At 40.6% G+C, this 21,659-nt stretch overlaps 3 protein-coding genes across 6 annotated transcripts; 1 reads left to right on the top strand and 2 right to left on the bottom strand.

Moving 5' to 3' along the window:
* The first annotated feature begins 1,729 nt into the window (after positions 1-1,729).
* On the top strand, positions 1,730-4,191 carry LOC108210613 (mannan endo-1,4-beta-mannosidase 7). Of its 2 annotated transcripts, XM_064090741.1 has the most exons (6): positions 1,730-2,353; positions 2,456-2,556; positions 2,730-2,924; positions 3,002-3,124; positions 3,271-3,473; positions 3,572-4,191. In XM_064090741.1, the coding sequence occupies exons 1-6, from the start codon at positions 2,233-2,235 to the stop codon at positions 3,981-3,983; spliced, it is 1,155 nt and encodes a 384-aa protein (XP_063946811.1). In that variant the 5' UTR covers positions 1,730-2,232; the 3' UTR covers positions 3,984-4,191. The 2 variants fall into 2 exon arrangements, with proteins under 2 accessions (XP_063946811.1, XP_017237465.1); XM_017381976.2 differs by having other exon boundaries at positions 1,730-2,556.
* On the bottom strand, positions 4,024-9,277 carry LOC108210611 (glucose-1-phosphate adenylyltransferase large subunit 1). Of its 3 annotated transcripts, XM_064090740.1 has the most exons (16): positions 9,153-9,268; positions 8,994-9,052; positions 8,555-8,788; positions 7,990-8,112; positions 7,578-7,751; positions 7,285-7,377; positions 7,125-7,208; positions 6,984-7,039; positions 6,668-6,761; positions 6,234-6,419; positions 6,024-6,104; positions 5,620-5,706; positions 5,442-5,546; positions 4,784-4,890; positions 4,446-4,506; positions 4,052-4,324 (listed from the first exon to the last, which is right to left on the bottom strand). In XM_064090740.1, the coding sequence occupies exons 3-16, from the start codon at positions 8,783-8,785 to the stop codon at positions 4,223-4,225; spliced, it is 1,584 nt and encodes a 527-aa protein (XP_063946810.1). In that variant the 5' UTR covers positions 8,786-8,788; positions 8,994-9,052; positions 9,153-9,268; the 3' UTR covers positions 4,052-4,222. The 3 variants fall into 3 exon arrangements, with proteins under 3 accessions (XP_017237463.1, XP_063946810.1, XP_017237464.1); XM_017381974.2 differs by having other exon boundaries at positions 4,024-4,324; positions 8,994-9,277; XM_017381975.2 differs by lacking the exons at positions 8,994-9,052; positions 9,153-9,268 and having other exon boundaries at positions 8,555-8,973.
* A 4,479-nt stretch (positions 9,278-13,756) lies between these two features.
* Positions 13,757-20,883, bottom strand: LOC135151378 (uncharacterized). The gene is made up of 3 exons (XM_064089798.1): positions 20,080-20,883; positions 15,354-19,987; positions 13,757-15,188 (listed from the first exon to the last, which is right to left on the bottom strand). Exons 1-3 carry the CDS (start codon positions 20,881-20,883, stop codon positions 14,558-14,560), a joined length of 6,069 nt encoding a protein of 2,022 aa, XP_063945868.1. The 3' UTR covers positions 13,757-14,557.
* Positions 20,884-21,659: the final 776 nt, after the last annotated feature.

The raw sequence follows: 21,659 nt of genomic DNA, 5'->3' as shown, positions 1-21,659 counted from the left end.
ATTAAAATGATGATGTGGGTTGTGTTATTGCTAGATTGGATCAGAGCTTATTAGGCCCGTTTTGATTTTCACTTTGGCCCATATCAAATACGACGCCTAGATAATAAAGAGGGCCAAGGTTTGCGTTTATTCTGTCTGTTCGGTCCGAAATTTCATATTTTTCCTGGATGGAACTGGACCAAAATTTTATTAGGGACCGAATCAGAAATTCGGTTAGTTTTGTCCGGTAAAAATTAAAATTATTTTTAAAATAAAAATCATATTATAAATGCGGAGTCATAATACCGAATGAAAGTTATTTTTTATTGATTAAATGACATTTTGATCACTCAACTGACTAAGAATTTTTATTTTGGATCATCAAATTCAAAAAACTTTCATTCAATAATTGTACTACTATAAACTTTCAATCAAATCACTATTTAGCTTTCTTACATGGACCAGAATATCCAACAAAAACCTTGCACTAATTACATATTATTTTTCAAATTTTTTTTTGAAAAAAAAATTAACATCTACATTTTTATTCAAAAAAATTTAGAAAAATAATTTATAAAACATATTTTTTTTATATCTTAAATTACGTCTAAAAAATCAAAACCACTGTCATTTTGGAAAGAGAACATATCAAGCTGTATATGACATGCATCTCCAGAGCTAATTCAGTTATCGATCTTTCTCATTTCTCAGCCTGCCAAAGTCACATGGATCCTCTTTTACAGAAGTAAATGAAGCTGCGGTAGTAGGTCCCCTATATCAGAGACGCTCTGAGCAACCCGTGGGCCGAAACTAGTGTTAGCATTTACGACGGGATATATATCACAAAACAAAGCCGGAGATAGTATAAATACTATTCCATAGTTTCTCCCATCGACATATTTTTAGTTATTCATACCATAGTTTTTATCATTCAACTCTTTTCTCACATGAGATTAGTTTTATATTTACAAAAAAAATCATATATAAAATATGGGCCACATTCTAGAGATATAAATATGGGCCAACATTCTAACTACTTGTATGGAGTTACATAGTGCGCCACTATAAATCATCAATTTTATTATAAATTCTGTTATAGAATACATATAAAACGTGATTCTAATATAAAATATTATAAAATATATTTATTTTAAGTAATTTAACACTTAAAATTTGATGAAAAAAAGTATATTTTCGAAACTGATTCTACAATAAAATAATTCTGGATGATTATTATTCTGTTATAGAATCATGTTGAGATATTGCATAATTTTAGATATTTTTGGAAGAAAAAAATTGTATAACTTCGTTTTTGGTTTAATAATCAAAATTTGCAATTATATTTCATAAAAAATATAATAAAATATATATTAGGTATATATTTATAATGGTGTGGTATGTAACTCCATATAAGGGTATGCTAGGGAGTGCTATCCTATGTTCTCTTCACAGCTGAATCATGTGCAGAAGAAATAAATATATAAAAACAAGAGAAAACTTCATTTCTCTTGTAAAGGATATGGTTAATCAAATAAAGCTCAATACTAGGAACTAACTAAAATGATGTATTGATGTTGCTTTTCTTGTGACCAGATAAAAAGTTATATGAATAAAGTGATTAAATTACTATATTTTGTCAATAAATTTAACCTTGGAATATACGTTTTGTTAAATCTGAACCTTCTAATACAAGAAGAGTTTGTCTTAATGAAGATTAGTGTGAATGTTTTGTTCTCACAGACCAAAAGTTGTTACTTGTCTTGTGTGAGCTGCTCTAATTAATCCCAGTACCGGCCAGTTTTATTGCATTGCATTTATCTACCCTTTAACTGCAGTAACTATTTTTAGTAACTTTTTTTTGCTCTCTCACATTTCTAAGTCTTTTTTTTACAAGAATGATCCTGTTTCGTGTATGGATAACACTTATCTGAATGCAACATATTACTACAGCTACTTTCCAGAATATACTGTTTTCTGTTACAAGTTCTTGCCATTTTCATAGGTTTAGTTGCATTCTTAGGGGAGAAGATATGAAATTTCTGCATATATATACAGTTGCAGTAATTGGAGAAATAAGCATGCATTTATTATTATTATTATTATACAAACACGCGCGATAAAAGACTCCAACTTGTTAGTAAGATCAGCGTACATCTCACCCTCTTATAACTTACGAGTGAAATACATTAAACACGCATTTCTTCTTATTTTTTATAGCGCAGATTTTGTTTCACTTCTTGCAAGTTGAGAGAGATGAGGAACTGGTGTCTGCTTTGGTTGGTTTTTCTCTTGTTGAATCAACATGGAAAAATTGTTCAGGTTTCAGCAGGAATTGAGTTCATTGAAAGCATGGGAGTGCACTTTATGTTAAATGGTAGCTTTTATTATGCAAATGGTTTTAATGCTTATTGGCTAATGGTTGTGGCTTCTGATCCATCTCAAAGATGTAAAATATCCTCTGTATTTCAAGAAGCAGTCTCAAATGACCTTACACTTTCAAGAACTTGGGCATTCAGTGATGGTGGACCTCAAGCTTTGCAATTCTCTCCAGGCGTTTATAACGAACAAATGTTTCAGGTCACTATTGTCTTCCATATCTCCTGTTTCTTCAAGAATCAAAATTTAACATTCTTAATGCATGCATCAATGTTCTTGAAGATTTCTTTCCGTTTTTCTAAAGATTTTTACTATCCATATTTCACATCCAAGATCATAGCCTTCTGATACATGTTTTTGTGTGTTATATGAAGGGGTTAGATTTTGTGATATATGAAGCAGGAAGATATGGGATCAGGCTAATACTGAGCCTTGTGAACAACTACAAAGACTTTGGAGGGAAGAATCAGTACGTAAACTGGGCAAGAGATCAGGGACAGAACATATCATCTGAAGATGATTTCTTTACAAATTCTCTAGTGAAAGGATTCTATAAAAACCACATTAACGTGAGTTTGATTTCTCTTCTGCCTAAGCTTTAGACTTGATCCAGGGACACACAGTTGATGTTATTCTTTTTGTTTAGACTGTTCTCAACAGGCGCAACAGCATTACAGGAGTTTGCTATAAAGATGACAAGACAATAATGGCTTGGGAGCTTATGAATGAGCCTAGATGCCCTTCAGACCCATCTCGAAACAGTATACAGGTTTGATTCTATATCTTCTTAAATGACACTTTAATTTCGTAAACTTGCACATAAAAAACATAAGATTTACAACTTCTGCGTACAGAAAGTGTAATACAGAGTGCACAGATGAAATAAATTCTACTTCTACTGCACTTCTGTCACAGGCTTGGATTACAGAGATGGCATCTTACGTGAAATCAGTGGACACGAAGCATCTACTGGAAGTTGGCTTGGAAGGATTTTATGGAGAGTCTGCACCCGCAGACAGGCAATTCAATCTAACGGCCAAGCTGGGAACGGATTTTATAGCAAATAATCAAATCCCTGGCATTGATTTTGCTACAATTCACTTGTATCCTGATCAATGGTAACTCTGACACCACCCATATATGATGCACGAAATACTTTAGAAACCTAGGCTTGCACTTTCGCTTGAACTAGAGTATAACTTATTATTGTGATCAGGATACCAGATGCTGATGAAGAAACCCAACAGACATTTTCAAACAACTGGATTAACAAACACATCCAAGACGCGGAGACAATTCTCCAGAAGCCACTTCTAGTTACCGAGTTTGGATGGAAAAAATCAGGTTTTGATATAGAAACGAGGGATAAGCTGCTTGGTACAGTTTATTCAGACGTTTACTCGTCTGCTAGCTGTGGAGGTGTAGCTGCCGGCTGCATGTTTTGGCAACTACTGACAGAAGGAATGGATTCGTACAGAGATGGTTACGAACTTGTGTTTAATGAAAGCCGTTCTACTGCTTTTCTGATTCATGAACAGTCACAAAAACTCGCTGGGATCCGCAAAATGCATGCCTGGCCGAGGCATAGGGAGGATAACGAAACTGTGAACAATGAAGTTGGATACTGATGTGAAAACGGACAGACTGTTAATTTGAGGTCAAAAGAAGTAAAAACCCAATTCTTAATTATTTAAAATTAAATTTAAAAAGAACTTGTACATTTCATATGTAAACTGAAAGAAATATGAATCCCATGATATGTTGAAGGAATATACATACAATTATCTAAATCAGTACTGTAATACACAGCAAGATGCTTACTAAGCCCATTCATAAGACTATTCCGAGTTTGCTCAGTTATATTATCTTAAATGATTGTTCCATCTTTAACTGTTGCATTCTTCAACACCACTGTGATTCCAGATCTAATGTAAAATCCCTCATCTGCCCTGTCACCTTCTTCAACACCCTAAAAAATTCAATGACAATAATTTTATAAACATAGTACCACTATCTTGTATGCAAACTGAATTTTGCACTTGGAAAAAACGTTAAGTTTAGGAACTGCAAAGGTAAATGGGAAAACTTACATCTTTGTTTGTAATTATCACGTCTTTCCCAATCTTTGCATTCTTGTCAATTATGCAATTCCTTCACAGAGATGAAATTAGATATGAGAAGAAAACCTTTGTGGAGTACTTACGACACAGACTCAGATTACGTTACGGTGTGTATATGCTTTATTATGTGCTTGTATGTTTGAGAGAAAGACTATAAGACTAACTTTTAGCAGAGAACATTAATGCAGCATATCTTGGCTGATTAAGCAACAGCAAAACATCATATCTTTTTTTCTCTTCATGTTAAGTAACATGAATGACACGAAAAGTTAGCATAGCGGGAATAACTAAAGGAATTCTAGTCTTACCTGATTTTGGTGTTCTGTCCAACACCAATGGGAACCTTACCCTCTGCAAGTAGAGATGCAACTTCAGATTCAGTTTGGTAGTAGTCTGCGCCCATCATCATAGTATCCTGGAAAAATAAAGCATGCTATCAATCACATCTAATTTTAAATCTCTAAATCATAAGTATATTCACAATTGAAAATCCTTCAAAAACAAATTCTAATAGACATGTGCGCACATGCACTTGATAAGAAGTTGCAAGAGCAAGGAGTCAAAGTTGGTACCTTCCTACTTTCAGATGTGTTTTAGTGTTTATGTGTACATTCACATAAAGCTGCTATATTGTAAAAAGTTCACACACAAAACTGGACACTTGACTTGTTAACTACTCATTTGCTACTTATAAACATTTTTTATTTTCCTGAAGTTCAGTTACAAAAGATATAAATACTCATGCAGCTTAAGGGACGAGGAATGTTTGGTAGGCTAAGCCTTGCAGATTGCTTTTAAACATTTTAGCGTGTCACAATTTTTCAACATGAAGTACAAAATACTCTTCAACTTCTGATTTCATGGTCAACTCCTACTGTCGATTTCTTTAATTTTTCATACTGGATTGTCATAGGAGGTAAGCTTATTTGGATAACGTGTGTGAAAAATAAAGATTCCGCAACTTACCACGAGTTCTACGCCATAGTCCAAGCGCGAGCGAACACCAACTATCGAGTGCTGTACACTACACCCTCGCAAGAAGCAACCATGTGACACTATAGCATCCACAATCTGAAATAATCAATTTGTGAGATATAAAGGAGTATTTATGTCAAATAGAAATAACTTTCAGTCACTGGCATACCCTGCATTTTTCAACTTTAGTAGGCGGCAAGAATCTGGGAGATGTAAAAAAAGGTGTCTTTGGGTCATTAAAGTCAAACTTTGGCGGCTGCATGAAATATGAAAATTAGAGCAAGTTATTGATGGAAAATTAAGAGCCCTTTTGGCACTAACATTTTCAGTTTAGTACAGGCACATATATTTAGATGACAGCTTTAAATTTCTGGACTAAATCTTGTGATTCTTAATAAGGACTATAAACATCCATGTTTGATGCATATAAATCTCCATGCAATAAATGTATGTCATCTGACACCAATTCCTTTACCCTTTAAGGTAACATGCATCGAATAAACAAAAGTGAAACCAAACCTCGTCGAGTAGATTAAAAAAAAAAAAAGATTGGTCTATGATTGCAACATTAACCTGTTCTGTGAGGGCCAAGTTTGCATCGAAGAAAGACTTTATTGTTCCAATGTCCTCCCAGTAATCACTAAACAGATATGCCTAATTAAAAATGAAAGGCTTGGTATATTAGTAGTTGATATAGATCTGACATATACAGAGTAAAACGTCAAGACCCTACCTAAAATCATTGAGCTGAGAAAATTTTTTGGAGCAAAAAATATATCTTACTTGTACATTGTGATCCCTCACTGCAGAAGGAATAATTTCAGACCCAAAGTCGTTGCTTGAAGGATATTTGTCCTTCAAAAGCTTTAGCAAAACATCAGTCCTAAATACGTAAACACCCATGGAAGCTATATAAGGATTTTTCAAGGCATCCTGATCAGAAAGTCCAAGAATTGAAGTGTCGACTTGCTGAAATTGCAGTTTAGAATAAATGTCAGGCACCAATAAACATTATGTGCTTCAAATACAAATACACATTGTATAGAATTTGAACGAAAAACTAGTTGATTTTCTGTAATCCATATTGTAAAACATGTATTAGATGCCAAAAGCTACTGTACATTGAATACAAGCACACAATGTAGAAAACATTGTACAAGACATTGGTTAAAATTAGAAGTAGTTGTATGCTACCCAAGTCAAGTCGAGTATCATACCATTGCTTTCAGAGCACTACCCTTAGGCTTTTCGGCAAATTGGATGATACGCCCTGTCTCATCAATCTTCATCAAACCATAGTCTGAAGCTCGACTGTGAAGAAAAGAGTAAACAGTTGATAACACAGATATATGTTTCAATCTTTCAGAAAGAGAACGACTTCTGAGCACATCTTTAGAGCTGAAAAATTTGCAAAAGCCCTCTTCTTATAGTTCACATTGTTAATTTTTAAAAAAATGCATAACAAATTCTGAAGATAGTTTCCACAGCCAAATTTGAAAGCATTTCAAGTAAACAGAAAGATTGGAAAAATACCTATCATCCATGGGTATACATGATACTGTTATATCAGCATTTGTGTCAACATGCTTCTGCAAGTACAATTCAAGTAAACTTCCCAGATTCAACCAATATCAGAGGTAGAAGGAGATACCGAATACACAAGTAATTTCTCACCTGAACAAAATCCATATAGTTCATCCGATAAAGATGGTCACCGGACAGGATTAATATGTGCTCAACATTCTTATTCTTCGCATCCTGTAGTCAACTCATTTTACATATATGTTCATATCTTTCTTAAATGTGTCAAACATTACGCACAATTCGTACCCACCTCGAATACCCAAACAAATTGTCTCACAGCATCAGCAGTCCCTTGAAACCACTTCTTTCCAGCTTCTCCAGGGGTTTGAGTTGCAGCCAAAACCTATTAACAATAACAAAAATGTTTATACTAGGTTAAAAGCTCAACCTTAAAGCCAGGCCTAAATACAATATAATAATATAACAACAAATCAACAATGTGCGTCTCCCAAATTTCATCCAGCTTCCAAGAATATCAATATAATGTAATTAATAGTTTATATTCCCATATGCCACTGCTTTCAATCAGTAAAGTCAGCATACCTCAACGAAGCCATCAGCAAAGTTCATTTCACTTCCAAAGTTATATGTGCGTGCAAGGTGACGATTGAGGGAAAAAGAATTAAACTGGGTCAAGATGAAGATCTTTCTTACACCACTATTTATGCAATTACTCATTGGCACATCAATCAACCTGTAACAACCTCCAATTGGAACCTGCAAAACACCCATTAATAACCAAGAGTTCATATTACTACAAACTCGTCAAAGTTAATCTTCAGTTCCCTGTAAAAAGAGTTCTGCATTGGGAATATATTACATACACCCTAAACGAAACTCAATGTATCAAAAACTACTCTTTTTTTAGGTGCGGCACAAAGTACACCTCTTACATGTAAGAAGGTGGTAGAACAGAGATAACTATTACGGAAACATGCATAAAATAATCACTTACAGCTGGTTTAGCTCTTCTGCTGGTGAGTGGAAAGAGACGAGTCCCAGCACCTCCGCCCAGAATCACAGAAGCCACTGTTTTTGGGTCTACCTCAGGATGTACAAATACAGGCGGCTCAAATTCCTGAAATAAAAGCTCAAACATACAGAATAAAGTGCTACTTCAAATTGCAATCAACCAATATCAAAAAGTTACAACACTGGGTGAATAGTAAATTCTAAAACTATTTTGAACAGTCATTGCTGTCGAAGCTTAAGAAATAAAATTACAGTTGCAATGTCAAACACCACCCAAACCCCAATTTGAACCAAGACAAAATTAATAAGTGCAGTATTAACAATGCATAAGATCCAAGCAGGGGAGTAAGGGTTTTATCCCGGTCTAAACCTGAAAATGACTTCTTCTTTAAAAATCCACCCATTAACTTTACCTAATCATTTCAATCAAATTTTAGTAAGTTCTACAATGACCTGAATTGACACGTGAATCAGCACATATAAAGTCACAAACACCCCTAAATTATATCATACCAGTCAAAGGAAACAAAATACTAGACTCAACTCACCACAATTTGATCATTAACATCAGATGTAAGAACAGAGGAGACAGTCCCACGTTTGATTTTTATTCTAGTCTTCTGAGTTGTAAAACTCTTCCACAACTGAGTAAACTTGCCGATGCTGTTGACACTCCCACCAATTTTCTTCACCAAAAATCCACCACTTTCATTATAACCACTTCTGTAAGCTTGTGCTGGCTGCACATTGGCCTTAAATGTAGCCACACAAGAATCCATTTTCTAGTTTTACAAGCACCAAACAGTTTATCAACAACAAAATATCAACTACAGAACTAAAAGTACAACTATACTTGCATACAATACCTACACTACTTTTGCAAAAAGTAACACAACTTTAGACTAGTCAGAAAATCAAGAACCACATAAAGGTAACAACTTTAACACTTAGTAAGAAAATCCAAAGAAGCCCATGTAGGAGAATTACCCAATTTAACAAATGATCAACGAAGCAAGCTTAGATATAGACGCTATATGATAAAACCCCTGAAAAGGAAAGATTTTTAAAAGTAGGGGGGCAATAAAGAAAATGTGAAAAGTTCAGAGATTTGCAATGAGAACGAAATGAGCAGATCCGAAGAATCACAAGTCTTAATGCGTGAAAAGTGAGGAAGAATCACGAGTTAGTTCTATTGGGGACTTGGGGTGAGTGTTTTTTTTACAAGAATTACAAAAGTCTCATGGGGTTCAAATTTCAATGCAATAATAATTACTAGTACGAGCATTACTATTAGCTCATGTATTATGCTAATTACTCCCTCCGTCCCTCTGAGTTATATACATCGGGGGACGGGGACGCGGCACGGACTTTAATGCTCCCGTAAAGTATAATTCTATAACTTATTTTTAAGATTTTTCTTTTCTGTATAAAAGTTTGAATGTTATATTTTTATTCAGAAAAAGAAAATTTTAAAAATAAGCTATAGAACTATGTTTTATAAGAACATTGAAGTGCGTGTCGAGCAGTGAAAAAGAAACGTATAGAATTAAATGGGACAGAGGGAGTAATGTTTTTGTTTTACACTGACTGGGTTTGTAAATAGGGTACATGTGCTTCTTTTCCAGCCCATATACGTAAAGGAGTCTTTAACAAAACTACACGTTGTTTGTTAAAGCATGTGGAATGGATTAATGCATGGCTAATCTTGTGTTTAGCAATTCCCTGCCGTCCAAATAATATTGGTTGTTACTTTCAAAAAATTGTTACTTATAATTTTAAAAGTGATATTCTCTAATTTAAATTAGATAGATCCACTAAATTTCTTAGTGTTACGATTGTAGGAATCCTTAAACTGCTTTTTATTACTTAACATGAATCTATCCTATCTATACTATACTATAATATACTATACTATATGTTAACGGAGAAAACTGGTAGGTTAACAAAGATGAGGTTCGCGGTGTGGATCAAGATTTCTGTTGGCGAGAATATAGGGAGTGGTTGGTTGTTTGTTATGGAGGCGGCTGCAATTGTAAGCAAAGGGTTCTAGATTGCTAACTGGAATAGCTCTCAAGAATGATCGATGCCTACAATCTGCCTACGTACCCCTATTTATAGGGGATCAAGCCGTTACGTAGTTCTTTCTCCTAAGAGACCCATGTGGGCTGGGCCTCCCCTTCTAGAATCTTCTTCCTGGAAGGGGTCCAATACGATGAGGCCTAGCCTTTTGGGCTTACCCCAAATGCAAGGACGCTCTCCTACTCCCCGACAGGGACAACCCGCCAGACTACAGAGATAGGACCTTCCAAGATGTCTTCTTCTCTATCCTCTACCTCCCAAGGAGGACAACTCCCTAGACTACAAGGTAGGGTCTTCTTAATTTAACAATGAGATCTACTCATGTTCAAGGGCGTCCCCCTAAACATTAAGTACCTTCTCACTGCCCTTCAAAATTATGACAAAATGAACTTTCCTCGGCAAGTGGGCGCGCCTAAAGATAGGGCGCGCCCTATCTTTTGACAGGGTTACTCTGAGACTGAAGTGATCTTGACTTTCTTGGGCTGAACAAACCTCCTTTGATGGGCTCGGCCCATTTAGCTGATCTTGACAAATTCGCATATAACAACTACCCCCCAGATCTTGGTGGTATTGAAAATATTAACGAGATCTTGAGACTTTCACTCTTTTTAAGCAACTGTCTTCGACCTATCAAGGCGCGCCCTATGTTGCCGACCGTTGAAACCCTTATTGTGAACAGCTGTATTCCATTTCCCGTGCATTTTTACTTTATTTTAATTCTTTAATTTTTTTACCCTAGTATAAATACGGGTTTTCATCTTTTTTCACTTTTATCTCTATTACTCTTTTACTCAAAAAACCCTCTCGCCGCCGTTCTTCTTCTCCGAGCTATTCAAGTCGCATCGCAGCTTTGTTTGTGATTTCGAAGCCAGCCCACGACTCCTCTTGCTGTAAGGTACACATACATCCCTTTTTCTTTGTATTTGACCGATTAAATCACTGTATTTGAGCATGTGTCCCTTCACCTTCTTCGCTGTTCTTCATTCTTTACGCTGTATGTATATGTGTATGTATCTCCGTTTGATCTTTGTTTCTGTCAATTATGATTTAAAATGCGTGTTTGTATTACCTGGACCATGTAATATAAGATTAGGCGCGTTTGTTACTGCCTGATTCCCCCAATCTTTTCCCCAGTATAGGTGCATACTTAGGTTTTATGGCCAACTCGTACCTGTCACGCTCCTTGTAATATATATATTATTTATTTTATCTTGGCGCGCCCTGATCTAAGGCGCGCCCTCTTAGTGCATATGTCGTCTTCTTTTCTATTCGTACTGTCATCTCGTCTCCATCTATTTCGTTCATACCTTGGCGCGCCCAGTTTCTCATTTCGCTTTTCTCTTTTCTTCCTTTTCTCTTGCAGCTGGCCCATTCAGGCGCGCCAATTTTTCTTTCACCAACACCCATACGATCTTATCCCCCTCCACCTTCTGTGACCATGACTGAGAGTGGTGCTTCTTCCCCTGAACTTCAAGAAACTTACGACATAGATATCAATGATCTCTTAGATCAGGACGAACATGACCTCCGCGCTCCTTTTAAAAGATCTTCTCAAGTGGTGGAATCTGATGACGATCACCAAGATAATGTGGAAGATAGTGATCCTGAGGCTAGTGCAGATGAGGAGGATTCGGAAGAAGCTGAGGCTGAGGAAGAGGCTAAAACATTTTATCATAACTTAGATGATGAGGAACTGGAAGAGGGGGCGCGCCCTCCTTCTCCTTTACCCTCCCCCAATCCTTATGCTCATCCTCAGATTTCTGACTACGAACTGGATTTTGACTGGGATGAAGATAAAGAGGTTCGAGAGACTTTAAAAGCCAAAGCCCGCAAGAAGGCTGGCAAGCTGGCGTGTGCAGGTCTATCTTCCACAGCTTCCAACGCTGAAATCAAATGGTGCCTAAAATATTATGATAAAGGCTGCATTTGGGCGCGCCCTCATCCTTGGATGAGGCCCCATATCTTTGACTATAATCCCAGGCTGCGGATTCCCAGGATGGTCCTTACTCCCAAGCTAATCAAACTAGGCGTTGGTCCTCCCCTTCACCCTTATTTTAGGTCGATCATCGAATGGTTCGACATCGCTCCCATACAACTTTCTCCTAACAGTTGGAAACTGGCCATTGCTCTTTACATGTTATACCAGGATCATAACAATCGCGCGCCCACTATGGAAGATCTAAGTTATTTCTTCAGACTAGGCGCGTCCAGTCTTGGGTACTTTTATCTTGTAGTACGGAGATCTCATAATTCTACTGGCTGGTCTGAAGGGAAGACTAGCAACGAAAAGAAGTGGAAGGAACCGTTTTTCTATGCCTGGCCAGAAGAACGAATTAGAACTCAATTCAACACTTCACCTAGTAAGCTTTCTTCTGGCGCGCCATATCTTCAGGCGCGTCGTATCTCTTATCTCTTTTTCATTTTTATAACTTACTTAGACGCCTTCTTTCCTTCTTCTTACTTAGTTGAAAGGAAACAATCTGCCCTATCAGGGCGCGCCAAGAAGCGTGCAGAGAATATTATCAATCTTCCTTATGAAGCCAAGATTATCAACCACTTGGTTACGACCGAGCGCTTAAAGGAATATGGTTTCTTGAGCGAGGCCGTGGGGGAGATATGCCCATACCAAGACTTCTACGGAGGTCGTCCTATTAAAAGAAAAACTAAAGAAGTTGAAGAAGTTGAAGTTCCTGAGGAAGAGGAAGATTCTTCTGATAATTCTGAGGGCGCGCCTCATTATGGTTATTCTTCGTTCTGCATTTTCTTTAGTTGCTTTCATTACTCTGATATGATTGTTTTATTGTCTGTAAATGCCTATGTTTTAGTGTCTTAATCTGTTTTATCCATATTTCAGATATGTCTCTTCCTGCGGGCTTTGGAGTCAACACTGGGCGCGCCAAGACAGTGGGCGCGTCTAGTTCTAAAATTCAAGAAAAGGTATCCGTGGGTCAACCTGCTCTAAAGAAATCTCCTCCCAAGAAGAAAGAGCTAGAGAAAAGGAAACCAAACAATCTCACTCTTGATCATCCCAAGAGACAGAAGACAACAGATTCTACTTCTCCATTTCCCTATGAAGCCCCGGTTACGGCAGCAGGTGATTGGTTCGCCAAGATGGCCGATGCTTATATAGGGCCTGGTCGATTTAAAAACTGGGGTGAAAGAAATGGCGAACAGGCAGCTGAAGCCTGTAGGCGCGCCGCAGGGGAGTTATTTTTCCATCTGACATGCAACCCATCAGATACTGAAAAACTTCAGGCGCGCCTAGATGCCGCAAATGAGGAGAATGCCAAATTAAAGAAACAACTGGCTGAAGCAGGGAAAGAGAAGAAAGAACTTGAGAGTTATAAAGCAAGGGCTGAGAGGGATATCCCTAAGCTGAAGGCTGATGCTGATACTCTTAGAACAGATCTGAATAAAACAGCTCAAGAACTTACTGCAGCCAGCGAACAGGTATTATCCTTAGAGAACAAAGTCGCAGTACTGACCACCCAACTGGGCGCGTCCCATGAGAAAGCTTTTGCTGAAGGGTTTCGGAGTTATGTAACTGGGTTTCTTGCTGTTGATCCTGATTATGACTGGGGCAAGTTCGTTCCTGCCACCAGACTATGGATAGAGGAATTCAAGGTGGAACAAGCCAAGGCTATCGAGGATAAGAGAATGGAGATTGAACTGGAGGCTGCTTCAGATTCTGCAAACAAATTCCTCGAGCAATCTTCCCCACTTGAGGCGCGCCAGGATCACCAAGAGTCCCTGGAAAATCCTATCCCTAGGATTGAATCAGGCGTGGGTGCTTCTCAGGATCCTCCAGCTGTTGAGACGGCTGATACAACTGGATCTCAGCCTAACCCTCATGACTCCTCTCAAGATCAGGCCTGATATTTATCTCTGTTTTATTCTGAACTTTCATTTGGGCGCGGGTCCCTGTAACCCTGCAACTTGTTTAAATTTGTTTATTTGACTGTGATGGATCTTGAATATGAGGCGCGCCCTCATATTGCTGTTTTTGCACCTAATTATTAACTGCCTTTGTCAAGTGCTATCTTTTATGATATTGCTTGCTTGTTCATTTTTCTTATACTTCATCCTGTATATGAAAATCTCCCTGACTATGCTTGTGTTATAAAATATTTGCAAATGAACACGTGGCGCGCCGTATCACTTGGCGCGCCCAGTCTTGATCTCACTTAAGTCAGAAAGAGCAGTTGGTCTAATATGTATTTTGATCGTTTTGCTTTACTACTCTTCCCGCGAGCTTATTCTTAATCAGAATTCTTAAGAGGAGTTACTGTCCTTGATAACTCAGTAATCTTTCAAGTTGTTAGCAAGTAGGCGCGCCCCATGTTTAGGCGCGCCCTGTGTTTGCAGGTAGTAAAAATGAATGAAAGAGTCTTGCCATTATATACTGAATCTTGATTACACAAGGTGTTTTTCATATCTAGATGCTATTCCTATTAGCAGAGTCCATATTGCTCTTATTGATAATACTTCTTCAAATGCTCAGCATTCCATGCCTTGGAGATGGGCTCACCCTGCATGTCTTCCAAGTAGTATGCTCCTCCAAAGATCTCAGCCCGAATGCGGTAGGGTCCTTCCCAATTTGCCCCGAACACTCCGTGACCTGGCACCTTCATCCCTGGCATCATCTTGCGCAACACTAAGTCTCCTACTTTGAATGGTCTAGGCTTGACTCGATTGTTGTAGAATCTGGCTGTCCTTTGTTGGTATGCTGCCAACCTAACTTGCGACTCCCTTCTGACTTCCTCCAACATATCTAGATGTAGCCTCTGGTTAACAACATTGTCCTCTTCCTGGAAGTGGTCTCTCCTGAAGGAACCTGCTCCGACCTCTACCGGAACCATTGCTTCACAACCATAGGTCAACATGAACGGCGACTCCCCAGTGGTTGTCCTTGGCGTAGTGTTGTATGACCATAGTACCATTGGAAGCTCCTCCGGCCAATCACCTTTCTTCTCTTCCAACTTGGCCTTCAGCGTGTGTTTGATAATCTTGTTGATTGCTTCAGTCTGTCCATTGCTCTGTGGATGATACACAGCTGCAAAGTTCCTCCTTATATTCAAGTCATCACATAACTTCTTCAATTCTCTGCTATCAAATTGTTTCCCATTATCAGATATCAATTTGTATGGGATACCAAATCTACACACAATTGAATTGAATACAAAACTTGTTATCTTCTTAGCAGTAATGGTTGCTAGAGGCGCGGCCTCGGCCCATTTTGTAAAGTAATCTACTGCCACTACTGCATACCTGACTCCTCCTTTGGCTTTTGGAAGCTCTCCAATGAGATCTATCCCCCACAAAGCGAATGGCCATGGGCTGAGTAACGGAGTCATACTTGCTGCAGGACGAGACGAATATGTGGCAAATCGCTGGCACTTGTCACAAGCTTGCACGAACTTGCTTGCTTCACTCCTCATAGTTGGCCAATAGTATCCTTGCCTAAGGATCTTCAGTGCAAGTGAACTACCCCCCGAGTGATTGCCGCATATTCCTTCATGTACTTCCCTTAAGATATAATTGCACTCTTCCCCTGCAATGCACTTCAGCAACGGCTGATTGAACCCTCTTTTGTACAAGACACCATCATATATTACAAATCTCGCTGCTTTGTATCTGAGACTTCTGGCTTCCTTTATACTTTCTGGGAGTTGACCCTCCTGGATGAACTTAAGTATAGGAGTCATCCAAGTATCCACGACTTCCTTCTCTACTTCCATCAGATCTCCTCTGAACCGGGTGACCTTCTGTGCTTCTGACACACTGGGCTTCTCTTGAACACAGAATTGGATAGTTCCTAATAACTTGGTGTCCCTTCTAGAACTGGCCTTGGCCAAGGCATCAGCACCTTCATTTTTCTCGCGAGGAACTTTTTCCAAATGTACCTCTCTGAACTTCTTCATCAGTTCTTGCGTATGGGTCATGTATAAGTTCGTTCTCCAACCCCGAGCCAAGAACCCCCCATTTACCTGGTGGACTACCAACATCGAATCACTGTACACAATAAGGTTCCTAGCCTTCATTTCTACTGCTAGGGCTAGACCATTGATCAAAGCTTCATATTCTGCATCATTATTGGTTGCAGGGAACCCTAGGTGGATGGCACTTAACAATCGACACCCCCCGGGACTAACCAAAACTATCCCTACACCAGCTCCATCCGAGTTGACAGCTCCATCAACATGCAAATTCCACCATGCATCATCCTCTATCAAAAGTCCGTCGATAGGCTCAATGTTGGGACTATATGGCACTATTGCCCATTCTTGGTTATCATCTTCAAATTCTAGCAAGAAATCAGCCAGAGCTTGACCCTTGACAGTAGCCCTAGGCTTATACTCCAAATCAAACTGTCCTAGCTCTACTGCCCATTTCATCAATCTTCCCGTTGCTTCTGGCTTATGCATAATTTGACGGAGAGGGTATGAAGTTCTTACTTCAATCTTATGTGCCTGAAAGTATGGACAAAGTTTCCTTGCTGCTAAGATCAAAGAGTATACCAACTTTTCCATGCTAGTGTATCTTGTCTCAGCATCCAATAGCCTTTTGCTAACATAATATACCGGGCACTGAACATCCTTCTCCTCTTTTACAAGAACGGCGCTGACCGAATATCTTGAAACAGCCAGGTATAAGATCAATGTTTCCCCTTCTACGGGTTTGGCCAAGAGAGGTGGCTTTCCCAATTGTTCCTTTATCTTTTGGAAGGCCTCTTCACATTCATCCGTCCATACAAACGTTTTCCCAGCCTTCTTGATAGCCTTAAAGAACTCCTTGCATCTGTCTGAGGACTTAGACACAAATCTATTTAATGCTGCTATCCTTCCCGTAAGGCTCTGAACCTGCCTCACATTCTGAGGAGACTTCATATCAAGTAATGCCTTGATTTTTGCAGGATTAGCTTCAATTCCTCGATGATTTACCATGAACCCCAAGAATTTACCAGACTCAACTCTAAATACACACTTCTGGGGATTCAACTTCATTCGATACTTCCTAAGTATGTCAAACATTTCAGACAAGTGCCGAATGTGATCTTGCGCCTCCTTGGACTTAACCAGCATGTCATCTACATAAACCTCCACAGTCTTACCAATCTGGTCTTTAAACATCATGTTCACAAGGCGTTGGTAAGTTGCGCCAGCATTGATTAGCCCGAATGGCATTCCTATATAGCAATACAACCCCCTGTCTGTTATAAATGAGGTATGTTCTTGATCTGGCTCATGCATGGGGATCTGATTGTATCCTGAATAGGCATCCATGAAACTCAGCAAGGCATGTCCAGCTGTGGCATCCACCAACTGGTCTATCCTTGGGAGTGGGAAACTATCCTTTGGGCATGCTTTGTTCAGATCTGTGAAGTCAACACAGGTTCTCCACTTCCCATTAGGCTTCTTGACAAGGACCGGGTTAGCAAGCCATGTAGGATAGAACGACTCCTTGATCAGCTTAGCACCCAACAACCGGTCAACCTCTTCCTTTAGTGCTTGGGCCCTTTCTCCACTAACATGCCTTCTCTTCTGTCTCATCCCTTTCTTGGTAGGGTCGATATTTAAATGGTGGCTCATTACTTCTGGGTCGATTCCTACCATATCGGCATGACACCAAGCAAAAACATCCAAGTTGCTTCTCAAGAAACGGATAAGGCTTGCCTTCAACTCCCCTTTCAACTTAGACCCTATCTTTAATATTTTGGCCTCTTTGGCTTCCCCAACCTGGATTTCAACAGTATCCTCAGCTGGACCGGTCTTGGTTGACTCTAGGGGCAGCCTTGGGTCTAGGTCAGACTCGTCTTTTGTTCCAGACGTCTCCCCTTTTTCCCATATAGAGCAGGGCTTAAGCTCTGCATCTGAATCTACTTCCATTGGTTCTTTCCCTTTTGATTGTTCGAGATTATCTCCTTCCTCAGGAAATTGGACGAAGTAAGTCATATTGACCTCCCCACCAGTGTTGGCAACAAGGGGTTCTTTCAGTGCTCCACTCTTCTTGAAACCTTTAAAAGATTGCAGGTAACACTCTCTGGAGTCATATTGGCACCCCCTCACAACTCCAATCCCTCCAGGTGTTGGGAATTTCATAGACAAATGATGTATTGATGTGACCACTCTCATTTCTTTCAGTAACGGTCGCCCAATAATGGCATTGTGTGATGAGTCGTGATCCACAATCATAAAATCCATAACCTGAGTGGCTGAGCATGTTCCTTCTCCTAGAGTTACCGGGAGCCGGATTGTTCCTTTTACCTTTACAGCCTCTCCACCAAACCCATAAATATAGACATCCTCAACTTTCATATCCTTATCAGGGAGGCCAAGCTTCTGGTAGGTGCCATAATAAAGAATGTTGACAGAGCTTCCGTTATCAACGAGCACACGATGAACATTCATTGGACCAATACGAAGGGCGATCACCAGGGCATCATTGTGCGGGTGGTGAACCCATCTGGCATCTTCTTCTTTTGCTTCCTTTGCATATCTCTCCATAGCCCTGGTCCCTTCACCGGCCAAATGTGGCCCTCCAAAGATGACACGAATGCTTCCCTCCTTAACGAACTGGATGTCCTCTTGCTTTCCCCTTTCTTGATTGCCAGTATAGCCAATCCCCCTTCTGTCCTTGGCTCGAATATCTCGTCGGGACCGGGCTTCTCGTACTATCCATTCATTAAGCTGGCCTTCTTTGATTAGCAACTCGATCTCCTCTTTCAGTTGTCTACATTCATGGGTATCATGCCCGGTTGATTCATGGTACTCACAGTACTTGTCCTTATTCTTGGCTTGCCAAGAATTTAGTGGAGCTGGCCTGCGGAAGAGTCCCTTGTCACGATTAACTTCGAAGATGTGATCAATTGGCGCGGCAAGCGGTGTCCAGCGATCTTCCCTTTCTTCATGATCTCGAGGAGGTGTGTAGTTCCTTCTATACATGGTGTTGACCCGGTTGGGACTTCGTCGCCTCCCCCTTTGTTTAGGACTTGGGGACCGGTCCCTTCTCTTTTGTCGAGCCTTACCAGGGCTTCTCTCATTCTTTCGACTCTCAGCCAGTGACTGTTCAACATTTTTGTATGCCTCAGCCCTTGCATATAAATCTGCCAGACACTTGGGATCATTGCCTTGCAAGTGCTTCCAAAAATCAGTTCCTACTCGAAGCCCAGCCACCAAGAAGCTTTTCAGTGTCTCATCAGTTGCCCCCCGAACATTGGATGACTCTGCATTGAAGCGTTTGAAGTAGGCATGAAGAGTCTCTCCTTCCTTTTGTTTGATATTTGCCAGAGTGGTGACCGGTGGAGCATACTTGACGGTTGCCTGGAACTGAGTCAAGAACATAGTCTGCATGCTTGTCCAAGTAGTGATGGATGCTGGTTCCAATTTCCGGAACCATTGGTAGGCACTATCTCTGAATGTGGCCGCAAGAAGTCTACACCTGACAGGATCCGGTATCTGGTAGACACCCATCTCAACATTGAATCTTCCAAGAAACTCTACAGCATCTGAGTTGCCATGAAACTTTAAATCGGAGGTGGTGTTTCTGTAATTGGCTGGCAGCGGAGCCTCTATCACTTCAGCAGAGAATGGTGATAGGGCTTGGCTTGAAAGAGACGTTTGGCTTCCGTCGAAATGTGCCAGAAGCTTCCTCAGGCTGTTGACATCAATGGCTCCGATGCCTGGAATGGTCTGAACGTTTGGCTGTGACAGAGTCATTGATGGTAGTGTTCCGGTAGCCATGAGGTCATTTGCCGTGGCGAGAAGATTGGATTGATTAGCGTGAGTCTGAGCAGATGGGGGCGCATTGGCCTGAGATGAGGCTTGAATATGCGGATTGGCATGAGCATTGGCCTGAGACGAGGCTTGAATGTGCGGATCGGCAATGGTCTGATCAAGATTTGCCTAACCATTCATTATTACATATCCTACTACTACCAGAACGGAATATAACATAACTTTTACGATAATTTACAAAGAGGAGACAAGAAAAGAACCTGATGATGAGTCTTTCCGTTGCCCGGAGACGTCGCATGCTCGCGCGTTCCTCCCTGACTCTGCCGTCCTTCAAGCACAATCGGGTCTCGCTCCGATCTTCCTCCTAAACCACGGGGTTCTTGTTCTTGCGATCGGTCATAGCTTCTTGAGTCTGATCCATGCGGAATCTCCTTCCTATGTCCTTCTCGTCCCGTGCCTGCCGTTCTTGATCCGGTACTCGCATATTCAGGTCTGCTTTCAAGATCTTTGATCAGGGCCAAAAGATCCGCCCTACTGACTCTTCCTCTGTATCTTTCCGCCAGAGCGTTAACATCTCGACTGGCTTCCTCCAGATGTGCGGTTGATCGTCTATCTTGCGGGGGTCTTCCTCCGTCCCTGGCGCTCTCTCCTCCGGCAGTAGTCTGGCCGCCTGACGCGAATAAGTTTCGTGGAACAATCACAGGCCTTCTATCATCGCGATGGCCTGACTGACTTTCCTCCTCAAAGGGCTGCTTCCCGGAACGATGTGTTCCGGGAACAAGGGACTCCAGTTGGGCAACTCGCTCTCTGAGAGCTTGCTGTTCTCTCGCTTCGTTTCTCAAGTAGTGCAACTCCTTGAGTAACTCCTCGTTGCTTATGAATACCGGCGGCGAGCCGGAGATGGGGCGTCTCATAACGCCCGACTCTCCGTCTGTTATGATGATTGCTCTGTCCTGGGAGGCGTTCCCGACCGGCGTGTTGTCGACGGGAGGGTTATCGCCTATCCCCGATCTAGGATCGGGGGGTTGGTTCCCGCCGGGCGTTGTCTCGCCGTGATTCGACATCTTTCTCCTCGATGGAAAATCTTGAACTATGCCCTCCTTCTAGCGCCAATTTGTTAACGGAGAAAACTGGTAGGTTAACAAAGATGAGGTTCGCGGTGTGGATCAAGATTTCTGTTGGCGAGAATATAGGGAGTGGTTGGTTGTTTGTTATGGAGGCGGCTGCAATTGTAAGCAAAGGGTTCTAGATTGCTAACTGGAATAGCTCTCAAGAATGATCGATGCCTACAATCTGCCTACGTACCCCTATTTATAGGGGATCAAGCCGTTACGTAGTTCTTTCTCCTAAGAGACCCATGTGGGCTGGGCCTCCCCTTCTAGAATCTTCTTCCTGGAAGGGGTCCAATACGATGAGGCCTAGCCTTTTGGGCTTACCCCAAATGCAAGGACGCTCTCCTACTCCCCGACAGGGACAACCCGCCAGACTACAGAGATAGGACCTTCCAAGATGTCTTCTTCTCTATCCTCTACCTCCCAAGGAGGACAACTCCCTAGACTACAAGGTAGGGTCTTCTTAATTTAACAATGAGATCTACTCATGTTCAAGGGCGTCCCCCTAAACATTAAGTACCTTCTCACTGCCCTTCAAAATTATGACAAAATGAACTTTCCTCGGCAAGTGGGCGCGCCTAAAGATAGGGCGCGCCCTATCTTTTGACAGGGTTACTCTGAGACTGAAGTGATCTTGACTTTCTTGGGCTGAACAAACCTCCTTTGATGGGCTCGGCCCATTTAGCTGATCTTGACAAATTCGCATATAACACTATACTATAATTTAC

Source organism: Daucus carota, chromosome 3 (assembly GCF_001625215.2).
Source record: "Daucus carota subsp. sativus chromosome 3, DH1 v3.0, whole genome shotgun sequence".
NCBI lineage: Eukaryota > Viridiplantae > Streptophyta > Magnoliopsida > Apiales > Apiaceae > Daucus > Daucus carota.
The sequence above is the reverse complement of the archived record's forward strand: the minus strand, read 5'-3'. Positions and strand labels throughout refer to the sequence as shown.